Source organism: Atta colombica, unplaced genomic scaffold, assembly GCF_001594045.1.
Source record: "Atta colombica isolate Treedump-2 unplaced genomic scaffold, Acol1.0 scaffold126, whole genome shotgun sequence".
NCBI classification, from domain to species: Eukaryota; Metazoa; Arthropoda; class Insecta; order Hymenoptera; family Formicidae; genus Atta; species Atta colombica.
Window position 1 is genome coordinate 5717574 of NW_017259213.1, and position 12500 is coordinate 5730073.

Below are 12500 nucleotides of genomic sequence, written 5' to 3' on the forward strand. Positions count from 1 at the left end.
GAAAATGCTAATGCAATTTTTATTTTTTAATCACTTTTTTCTCTCTATCTTAATCGACATAACGGAAATAGAAAAACAATGAATAACTCATTTTTTATAATTAATTGTCGAATTGATAGGCATACTTAGAATAATGTTCTTGTTATTGCATTAAGTAGCGAGCTGATTGAATGAATAATAAAATACTTAAGTCTTTATTGATACAGTATACACAATGTATGCTATATTAACAAACTCTTTATTATCGTCAGTCTAGTCGTTATTGATACAGCAAACACAATATATCAAAAGAATACAGTATATATAAACAGAGATTATATAGTATGTATGTCTGTATGTCTAGTCTTTATTGATACAGCAAACACGATATACCAAAAGAATATAGTATATATAAACAAAGATTACATACTATGTTAAGTGCATAAAGGGATTCGATGATTTATATTTATCTTTATCGATATATAAATGCACTTAGCATACACAGTTTACATTACATATACTATAAAACTAGAAATAAATGTGCATATAAAGTGAAGTGTAAATACGAATATGTATTTATAAATTCTCATACTAATAATCTCATACTAATACTCTCTACTAATAGTTTTTGTAGTTATTCTATGATAATTTTCGTTAAATATTTCAAATGATTAAATATTATAATTAAATAAATGATATTCTTGCATTTCATCGACATTTGTAACTTGCATTGTCGCTTCTATTTTATTAATATTTAAAAACGGTGTAAAATTTTTCAAGGAGAACGCAAATACAGAAAATGAAATCATGATGTAATAAGAAACAGGTGTAACATTTTCGAATCCAGCAAACAGCCAATTAAATTTGAGCCTAAATATCGAAAAATAATATCCTGCGAACATGTCAGAAAAAATGGCATGTCATTTTTTTACATGTCCATGTAAAAAAAAATCATAATTCGTGAAATTCTAGAAAAAAATCACATTTATATAACTCGCTGGTTATATTACATATCTATTTCGAAATAATTATAACGGTTTAGGTGTTCCCATAAAAACATTTCGAATTTCGAGAATGCAAATTCGATTAGTTGTTTTCTTACATCATGAATGAAATATGTTTCCAAAAACAAGATAATCATCAAAAAAATTGCTTTAGAGACGCTATAGTCTATGATTTTTATATTGAATGAGAGTTCATCACATTTCGAAATTACTCCAGAAAAATCTATGCTAAACCATACATATATTCCTCTTCATCTTTTCGCTCGAAATTTGAATTGTCGTCGAAGGCGCGAAACGAAGATGTCTTATCAAATGGATGGTTTGCGATCATCTGATAGGAGTAGTGATCTACTAAGTTTTCAACGACGTGACTTGCGAGGGGAAGGGATGGCCGGCCCCCAGCATTGCTCTCTATATAAAATCACCCGTCGCGGTCCACAAATGTCAATAGTTCGTATTATACTGTGACATCGAAAACTTCTACTCGCATCAGTGTGCGATCAATATTCATTTTTTTTTTTTTACTATCAATTCAACCAGATCAATTGGTATCCGGTCGACGATATAGGAGTGAATTCTCATCTCTCGTCTCGAATACGATTTGGGACTCTCGAAGGTTTAATTTAAATTTGGTTTCTTCTACAATCAAGTTTGCCGAGACATCAAGATGACAACCCCGATATAAGAACGCGAGTTTTCGAGTTACAGACTTTCAGAATCGATCTACCATTGTTACTCGACGAAACAAACAATAATGATATTCTCCATAATTCAGACAGATTTTTTATTAGAATTAGAGAGTCTCTAATCAGAATAAATCCGCTTATTGTCAGTTTATCCTATTGGTTTATTTATTCATATAATATTCGGAACAATCCGGAAATTTTCGATATTTTATCGAAATATCGAAAATTATTGATTCTAGTTCCCATCGCGAAACGCAATTGTAGTCGTCTTCACGTGTAGTTGGAGAACAATGCTGTTTGTTTGACTCGAACGATTTGTTAGATTGGTATCAAAGTTTCATTAATCGGAAAATCGTGTTTGCAATTGGAAATAGTATTACAAAATAGTGTCATAATAGGTTCTTCGATTTATCCGTAATCATGAAACTTCTTCTGCGAGCGGACACTTATGTAAACATCGAATTGCCGGTAAACACGCCTACAGCAAAATGCACAGTCACTCAGGTAAAAAGTTAATCGAAATTTTTTTTGTTCTTTAGATTTTTTTTTATTGCTATAAATAATTGAATAGATATAGCTATTTCCCATGTAAAGACAAATAAAAAATGTATAATTTTGAAAAAACATCTTGATGTAATCTTTGGATTGATAAATGTTATGTATAATATCAGAATTTATGTAATTTTGCACTCCATTTAATGATATTAATTATTAAGATCATTTTTAGTTTTAAGGTTCTTCTAAAATTAAATTATAATAATCTTGAAAACATAAACACAATTTTTCTATTGAAAATTATTTTTCTCGAAAATTGTGCAACTATATACAATTGAACAAACTTAATCAATATTTTTTGCTTTTTTCCAAGAATAACTTCTTCGCTGGTTGTATGATTTTTATTGATTATATATTTAAGATTTTGTGTACTATAGTCATATTTGAATATACAAGGATTGCGAAAATAATAGAAAATTTTCTACGTGAATGTCGCAATCTTTTTCGGCATGATTTCTATGACGCAAATCGTACAATTGATCGAATATCAATTAAATTATTACGTCGATCTCGAGTCTTTGTTATTTTAAAATAGATTCTACATACACAATAATTGCGTGCAAAGGAAATATACTCGACAACAAGACATAAAAATATAATATCCTCATAATTTCTACATTTCTTTTCTGCGCGAAAGATTTAAAATTACATTTACTCCAGTATTTATTGACACTTCTCCATCTTCACTAATCCACCTTACCGATTGAATTTATTCCGACACATTTATGGATCAATTCTATATAGAATCATAACTTTGTTCTCGTAAGGCTTATAAGAATTTATGACTGAAATGGTTATAAATTTGTACAGTAGCTCTACAGCTTCTTACTAATTGTAAAATTTACGAATAACCGTACATTTTATTGACGCATAGAATTACAACTCAGTCATAAGTTTTATAAATCTTACAAGAACAAGTTACGGACCTTATGATTCTGCTTAGAATTGACCCTTTGGTCTTCGATTGAGATTTAAAGAGATTTTTAATTTATAAGTAGGCGCCTATAAAAAAGTCAAAATTCACGTTCAAACTTTCGTACATTTTTGCGGTTTGTAATCTGTTTGCAGATATTAGCTGCATTATCGGTGTCATTGGGTTCAATGCAAGTCGGCTATTCATCTTCCTATACATCGCCAGCGCTGGTGTCCATGCGTGATAATGCTACAGCGAGCTTCGAAGTTACCAAACAGATGGTGAGTCCAGCTCTGTCTCAGCTCTCCTAACTGCTGACATTTTTTTTAATATAATCCACTCTATCCTTAACTCCTACGCGTTAAAAATTTATTGTACAGAAAAACAAATCGCGCACTTTATTAGGCATACTGTACTTTACATGCATGTACAGAATTCGCCAAGTTTGCAAAAACTATATAGAGAAGCGATCTCCGATGAAACGTATTTATAAAAGTATTCGAAATAAAGTCGCAATCCGTGGATATACGACCATGAAATCATACAAATCTGATATTATCGGAAGTGGAAGATTGTGGGAATTGGACACGGTTTCTTGAACATCTAAATTGCCAATTATATGCGTTAACTGTTTAGCGATAGCATAAGAATAACTTGGACAACTATATTCGTGACTCACTGTATTTTTTGCGAAATCAAAAAGTGTCTTTTCAAAATCGCTTGATATTTTCATTTGATTTATAGTCTAATCAGTAGCTATGTTTTAATATCTATAAATATTATTTTTGCAAAGACTAATTATTTTATTATTTATATCTGTTATGTGAAGTTATCAGAGAATGAAACTGATATTTATGATATCATTTTCTTTATTTCTGCTTACTTCAAACAGATATTGTTTAAAGACATTTTAATTAAATTTATGATGTCAAGGAAAAATCCGACGGGATTGTTTATCGGCGATGCATTGCGGATCAATACAAAGTAGAAGCCAAAGTTAAGCATCGATGATAAACGATGTAAACGCGTCACTTATAAATTACCGCGTTCTACGCATGCGTATGAAAAGGTACGACCTTCGTTATTCAAAAGTCAATGGATAATTAAAAGATTTAACCTCAAGTGCGTCATTGGTGTCTGGTCAGGGGCACGATGACCTGATTGCAATCGTATTGGCGAAGAAGCCGTTGTGCCTCAGTGGCCGAGAACGCGATTGGTCATCTCGCCAGACACGCCGATTTCGTCATAAAGTTTCAATATTGTGACGATATCGGAAATTGATTTCAGATATGTAAGCGAGCATGAATAAAATGCTTCTGCATTCAAAAGTGAGCCTCGCAAGCAGTGATGTAGAACATTCGTTTCGGGAAACCCGTTTTAATAAATTTGAGAACGAAAGACAACAAAATGTTATTACAATGATTACTTTTTTAACATGCCAAAATATAATTAATTGTTTAAAGAGCTATATACATATTGTATTTGAAAATTATTGCTTTTTCCTGTGTGTTTAAAAATTATTCGTTTATATTAAGATTATCCTGAGTGGAATATTTTTAATTAATGCATAATCTCTATGCGATGATATACTAAGATTTAAATAAATTTATTTTTAATCTTTAGCGTAAAATATACTTTTGTATCTATTGGTAAAAATAGGAAAGCATAACTACTGATTGTGCGAATTTATTTTTGTAATACTCTCAAAATAATATATTCTAAATATATATATTTTGTTTTTATAAATTAAATAAATAATATAAATATTTAAAATATTCTAATAATTTAATTTAGTTATATTCTAATAATTAATTAATAATTAATTAAAAAATATTTTATTAAAATCTATCACAATAAAATCATTACCAATTAATTTTGTAATAGCAATTATTATAACAATTATTCTGCGTTTAGTGATCTCATTTGTAATAAAGATTTCGTAACTCATTTCTGCGTTGCGATAACTTAATTAAAATACACGACAACGGATGAACAACCAAAATGGTTACCCTTCGCAATTGTTTTCCTTGACATTTTGCGGCTTCCCGACCTTATTTATATTCGAAGGATCAACGATGAATAAAACTATGCTTATACACGGTTGTTACTCGAACAATGAATTTAAACGATCAAGGATTGTCGATATGCACAGCATGTCATATATAATCGATCTCTGTCATATAAATCTTTTTCAATCCCGAATCGCTTCTGTACATAACAATAATAAATTTTAACCATTCTACGGAATGTCTGTTAAAAAAAAATTGTAATTATATATTAAAAGTTTATAGATTTATTAAGACATTATATAATACATTCGGGCAGAAGTTTAAATTTTTAATATCACTTGTATGAAGTATATTGCAATTAATTTCAAGACTAATTTTGACTAACTTTAGATATTCTATTTGATAATTGATTAATTAATTAACAATTAGAAACTTGCAATAAATGATGTCTCAGAAAATCTATTTTAAACTTAATTGTGAAATTTATAAATTATATATATATATATATATCATTCCAAATTTTTTATATTACAGAGCATGTGGATTGGATCACTTATGCCATTGAGTGCACTTGTCGGTGGCATCGCTGGAGGACCGCTCATCGAATATATAGGAAGGAAAAAGACAACACTTGCTACAGCGTTTCCATTTATCGGAGGTAAGCTTATCGAAATATACACAGTATAAAAAAATGTTTACGTAATGAGATATAATATAGAAACATATATACGTATTGAGACATATATATGTATAATGAACAAATTATAGTATAATGAAAATATTATAGTAAATAACGTTATATAAGTCCCATCACTGTCTACCATCATTTATTTAAATTAGTTACATCGTTTTTCCTTTGTATTCCGAATACTGTTACCCGTAAATAATAGGTCGTGTTATATGATGATATGATACTTTTTACAGCATGGCTCTTAATCGCGCTAGCTCAAAATATTCCGATGATATTGGCTGGGCGTGCGATATGCGGTTTTGCCGTAGGCGTTGCTTCTTTAGCATTACCTGTGTACTTAGGCGAAACGATACAGACAGAAGTGCGTGGTACTCTTGGTTTAATGCCTACCGTTTTTGGTAACTCCGGTAAGTTAAATAGAAGATGTAAACCTTGTTATCGATTTATATGTGTACGTGTTCGTTGCTAATATGATTCGAATATTTAAACTTGTGAATGTTATTTAAATATAAAAATAAATATATATATTTGTAAAATAGATATATATTTGTAAAGTATGTCCCACAAATTCATAAAGGTTTTATATTCAATGTGCAGGAATATTACTATGCTTCGTAGCGGGTATGTATCTAGATTGGAGAAATCTGGCGCTGTTAGGGGCGAGTTTACCACTACCATTCTTGATTTTGATGTTCATAATTCCGGAAACGCCAAGATGGTACATTTCCAAGGGAAAAACAAAGAGATCCCGAAAAGCTCTTCAATGGTTGCGCGGTAAAGACGCAGACATAACGGATGAATTGACTATGATCGAGAAATTACATCAAGAATATCTCGAAAGCGAGCGAAATATTTCCCAAAATCTAATTTCGGAATTAATGAAAAGTAAACACTTCAAACCTCTTCTCATTTCTTTGGGTCTAATGTTGTTCCAACAAATGTCTGGCATCAATGCGGTGATATTCTATACGGTGCAGATCTTCCAAGTACGTATTATATTAATCAGTTACTTTTCTCTACTGACTCGCCAGTCCAATATTCCAATAATTTTTAAATACATAATTCTCTAATCAAATCATGAAAATAAAATGATGATAATAATGCACGAAATAAATGCCAAATAAATTTTTTAATTTCGAGAAATACAGTCCGACACATAATAAACAACAAACATTTTTTTTTTCAGGACGCTGGTAGCACAATTGATGAGAATCTCTCGACCATAATCATTGGGATAGTGAATTTCATATCTACCTTCGTCGCCGCGTCTGTAATCGACAAGTTGGGCAGGAAGATGCTGCTGTACATAAGCGCCGTGTTGATGGCCCTGACTCTCTTCTCCCTTGGTGGATTTTTCTACGTGAAGTCAATGAATGTGGACGTGTCGGCCTTCGGCTGGCTGCCATTGGTCAGTTTGATTGTGTACGTGATAGGCTTCTCATTAGGCTTCGGGCCTATTCCTTGGTTGATGATGGGTGAGATCCTGCCTGCCAAGATCCGCGGCTCCGCCGCGAGCATCGCGACCGCCTTCAACTGGATGTGCACCTTCATTGTAACAAAGACCTTCGAGGATGTCATAGGAGTGATCGGTGCACACGGCACCTTCTGGATGTTCGGCATAATCGTCGTGATAGGCTTCGTCTTCGTGATCGTTAGTGTGCCGGAGACCCGCGGCAGGTCGCTCGAGGAGATCGAGAAGAGGTTCACAGGTCCAACTAGAAGGATGAGCGCAGTCGCCAATATGAAACCGACACCGATGTCGTGCTAGCTGCTGAACTTCCGATCGCGACTCGCGATAAAGAAACTCGAGTAAAAAATAGGATTCCTTACGGTGTCCTTCTAAGGGAAAGATTCCCTTACAAATATGCTTTCCCTTAAAGGGAAGTTCGAAGGAAAGTTCAGGTTCGAAGGTTATACTTCTCTCTTCTATGTAAAGTGAAGCTTCTGTTCCTTCCTTCTTATCTTTTCCTCTTTATTCTTATTTCCAAGATCTTCGGCTCCTTTTCGCGAGATATATTTGTTATAAGTTAGAGCAAGAGCGATTCGGAAATAACCGATAAAAGATAGAAATCGGTCGTAGATCTGAATAGTATGTAGAAATATGCGGACGAAAGTGCTTCACATCTCTTTAAACAAATTGAAGAGGCACACAATTGGGTTCTATTGAAAAATTTAGTGCAATAGCGATTTCGTAAAAGATCTATATTTTTAAAAAGTTGCTTAAGATAATTCCTCGATTGTATTTTTAAACAGAATCTTACGATATAAGATATAAAAACACATTGTTTTCGTTCATTCGCTTCTTCAATTAGCCTCGTGAAACATGATTTCGGCAGATTTCGCTTTAATGTATTCCTATTCAATACGAGGATCAGAGCTAATAAGTTAGTGCCAATTTTGTCGAGAACCCAAATTGCGAGGCCAATTAAGTAGCTTCGTGGAATATAAATGTGTTACGCTTTCCCACCGCGGAAATGGCAAAATATGTGACTATCAGCTGTTGACTAGGTGTGTAGTTGCAATTGTTTTTATTATTCCCGACAGTCCTACAAGGCCTACCTCAAGTTGATACTGTTCTATTAGAATATAGTAGATAATACTGTCGTTAGATGTACGCGTAGGTCAACGCTAGTCGCGCGCGAGCGTGCGTTTCTTTTTTTATAGCGTAATTTGCGTGGGGCTGTGGTATCGCATAGATTCTGTGTGATACGATTAATCGTCACGTGCACCTTGAATTTGAATTAAAAACACGCGTAATGTGTACTTTTATATGTATGTATGTGTATGTATACATATACTATATGTATGTATACATATGTGTGCGTGTGCGTGTGTGTGCGCGCGCGCGCGCGCGCGTGTGTGTGTGTGTGTACATACATTATATGCCGACCAAGAAACCGGTCTTTCGAACAGAGGCGAATTTCCCATGCGACAATAACGTCTAAAAAATCGTTTAAAACCAATCGCCACAGTAATTACGAATTGTAAATAGTCGAAGAGATTTACGCCATAGTGATATTATTTACGTTCAAAAAAAATTGTTAATTTCAATCGTAATTGGACAATTATTTTTCTATTGCCTCTTTCTTATTTTTAGACGAAATTTAGAAAGAGAGGAAGAATGAAAATTGAGCTTTGATTATGGTTAATCAGCATTGAAGAAATTGATCATTATTATTCTAGCAGCTCGTATTATCGTAATCTTCGTATTAAACTAATGATGCTTGGTATCGGATGGCTGTATCGATGTGGGATGTGATTTTAAATATATACGTATATACGTATATGATAATTTAAGCGTTATAACACATAGCAGATATATATTTTTAAATGATTACGAAGGATTACGAAAAGTAGAAACTTAGTTGTAAAGTCGAGATGAAGTTCTTAGAAAGTTACGTAAGAATATGTAACGCTAAAGGAAAAAACCTTAGACAACTGTAATATAGTTGAGTCGCCTATGTTCGAAAGTTAGGATAAAGCTGCGTCGAGCACCTGACGAGTGTTCTCGGTCAAATAATTTAATAGAGATTCGCTGGCAAATTGTTGTGAAAGATGTTATATTATATAGAGGAATACATTATTTATATACTTTACATAAATTATTGATACATATTTATATATATTTGTTATCAACAATTTATCGCTTGAGATTGTAAAAAAGAGAATTATGTACACATTAAACAAATCTATTTTATATATTTTTCATAAAGGAAGATATTTAAAAATTAAATAAATCAAAATTGATTAAGAAAATTATTTTTAGAGGATATCTACAAAAATTAAAACATTCGAATCAGCATTGTACTTTGCGATGTCTTTTAAGCGTTCGCATTGCCTGTATGAAGTGAAATATTTAACAACTTATAGTCAATGTAAATATGTAAGTTTTATTATCTATTCCGAATTACTGCATGTGACCGGGTACATTCGCAGTATGTTTGGCATAGTGCAAATTAAATGCATATCATAATCGACAACTGACGAAATACGTTAGAAAACGTAAAATATCAAGTATACGATTTTATAAGATTTTATCAGAGTGTGCTTGTAGTTGCGTGCGTCGAGTAGAAAGATTCTATTAGTAGAGAATCTTGTTTGATAGAAGTGTAAGAACGATAAAACATGCAGAACATTTCTCGTAGTTTCTTTTCTCTCTCGCATTTCTAGGCTGCGTTCCGATATTCATCCAATACTGAAAATCTATACGGAAAGAATAGTTTTTGCCAAAGTATCTAAAAATTTAATCAGATCTGAAAATAATTTTGTTGGGCAATTAAAATAATTATGTAGAATGCTCAAATTAGTTACTAGAATGACAAAACTTTTTGCAAAAGTGCTCATAATTGAGATATCTATGTAATTATTTTAATAGTTCAACAAAATTATTTTCAAATCTTTATGTAGATATATTTTTAGATACTTTAGTTAAATCTTTCTTTTCTAGATGTATGTGCACTACAGATTTTGCAGCACTGGCAGTGAACGTTGGAACGCCTTCACAATAGACGTCGTTTGCAGCATGCGAAATCTCGTTTTAACATTTACATAAAAGTAAGTACACAAACAAAATCCACGGCAAAGTCTCATTTTAAAATTGTGAAAATAAACATTCGAACAAAAGACTATTCCTTTGCGATTATGCGAAGTTAATGTACTCACTTTGATATCACATAAAGCAATAAGTGCACAATATCTTGTTTTATATAAGAATTGAATACGTTATTACTCTCCTTTGTAGTACAACGACCAATCACGGCATTTCTGTTTCTTATATTTACTGTTTATATTTGTTGCTACTGTAAGTAATACCTGCCGCTTATTCATAAGCTATTTGCCAAAGCACAATGAAGATGGCGGAATATTTTTGATAATTTAATACTCATGTTTACGAATAACTTATTAGAATAAGTTATTATGTGGTATAATTTTAAGATTATCTACAGATGTATAAAATGATACATTTATGTAAAACTGTTACTTTAATTTTTTATCCTTTCCTTTTGATATTTTTATATAATATTATATTAGCAATGTTATTCAATTTTTTTGTTATAAATAAAGACGTGTAATTACAAAAAGCAATTATCAATTCAATAAGAATAAAATTTATGTATAAAAATGCTACATGATATATAGTAAAAACAAAATTCGTAAATCAAAATATAAAAGTCCTTGAAAATCTGAATAAAAAGCAGTTTTTTAAATAAATATATATATAATCTCATATGACTCAACCAGAAACATTCCACAATCATTATAATAAATAATAACATGAAGGCTCTTTGTATTTCGTGTTGTCACACATTGAACTCATAAAAAACATTACAACATTTCAACTTAAGTTGAAAGGTGAATTCGGTTTCATGCATAGTGGATATCATGTATCATTTTATCCTTGTTGTTCATTAGATATTAAAAAAGGATAAAATGATAGCAGTGTGAAAAAGAACGCATTCGGAGACATTTTATATCACAAATAATAAAAAAATAATAAAAAAATAGGTAAGACAAAATAGCTTAGTTCAAATATATCAAAAATATATTTTATTAAGTGTTTGTCGTAAATTCTATCGAGTTTAATAAAGTGTTTGTCATAAATTCTATCGAATTTAGTAATATAAATCATATTGTGCAGTAAAAATTAATTTTTTTTTTTACTAGGAAACACAATAACAAATTGTGTCACTTATACATAAATTTCTTATATTTAAGTTTCTATTAATGTAGATTTATTGCAATCTCGGTTTAACTTTTTTTCTCTTTATTAGTTTTCTCTTTTTTAAGTTTAAGAAAAAATAAAAAATAAGTTAAATCGAGATGAAAGTTAATTATACGTTGATCATCTATGATATGTTTCATTAGGAAATAACAAATTCTTTTTGATTTCTAGGTGATGTGTAATCATTTTGGATATCAATTATGAAACTTTATTTCTAAGATGGAAAATGAAAAGTGAAAATTTTAATCAAAATTTGAAGTTAATGGAGAAATTTTTTATTTTTCACGTTTCCTAGGAAAAAAGTTTCATGATTGATACACTATTTACATATTATGTTATATATATTATTGGCATAAAATGCCAACAAAAATTTTGCATTATAACATGATAATGCCTTTCTAACAATATATATTAATTTTAACTTCGATTTAACTTTTTTCAAATGTTTAGAATTAGAAAAAGATAAAGAATAAAAAGTTAAGATTAAATTTATATTGGTAGAAACTCTGATAGAAATAAATAACACTTTTTGCTGTTGTGTTTTGAAGTAAAAAATATAAATTAATTCTTACTGCATAAATGCGTGATTACATAATTAATGTAACATAAGTAACGCAATGTTTTCTATAACGGAGCGAAATAGATGAAAGAGAAGATCAAATCGGAAGCGAAATGATGCGAAGTTAACAAAAACATAACCAAAACGTAGCTTACCCATAACCTGGACTCTGCATATGGCACAGGTGTCACACTCGACGTCCCAGCTCCACATAGCCACGGCGTTCCATTTCTTCAGAGTAAACATCTTATCGTTCTTCTGATTGTCGCCATCGATTCGATCACCCGGATCTTGTTCGGAATCGCCCATGATTTGAGGTTAGAAACGCTAGCGAAACGCGAAACAACGCGAGGAGATAAACGCGATCCGATCAGCGCAATCA

General features: G+C 31.3%; 2 protein-coding genes across 4 annotated transcripts in view; one reads left to right on the forward strand and one right to left on the reverse strand.

Moving 5' to 3' along the window:
• Positions 1-8634, forward strand: part of LOC108684070 (facilitated trehalose transporter Tret1-like) — a 28442-nt gene extending 19808 nt beyond the window's left edge. The window contains exons 1-7 of one of the 3 annotated variants that reach the window (XM_018188112.1): positions 1447-1599; positions 2068-2173; positions 3293-3418; positions 5681-5804; positions 6071-6244; positions 6435-6823; positions 7024-8634. In XM_018188112.1, coding sequence (XP_018043601.1) covers positions 2090-2173; positions 3293-3418; positions 5681-5804; positions 6071-6244; positions 6435-6823; positions 7024-7605 — 1479 coding nt within the window. In that variant the 5' untranslated portion in view covers positions 1447-1599; positions 2068-2089 and the 3' untranslated portion in view covers positions 7606-8634. Of the gene's footprint in view, positions 1-1446; positions 1600-1913; positions 2174-3292; positions 3419-5680; positions 5805-6070; positions 6245-6434; positions 6824-7023 lie in introns of those variants that run through there. The other 2 variants (XM_018188113.1, XM_018188111.1) reach the window with 2 other exon arrangements.
• The window catches only part of LOC108684071 (RING-box protein 2), a 51548-nt gene that overhangs the window by 38928 nt on the left and 120 nt on the right, over positions 1-12500 (reverse strand). The window contains exon 1 of the mRNA XM_018188117.1: positions 12274-12500. This exon is cut by the window's right edge and continues 120 nt beyond it. Coding sequence (XP_018043606.1) covers positions 12274-12427 — 154 coding nt within the window. The 5' untranslated portion in view covers positions 12428-12500. The remainder of the gene's footprint in view (positions 1-12273) is intronic.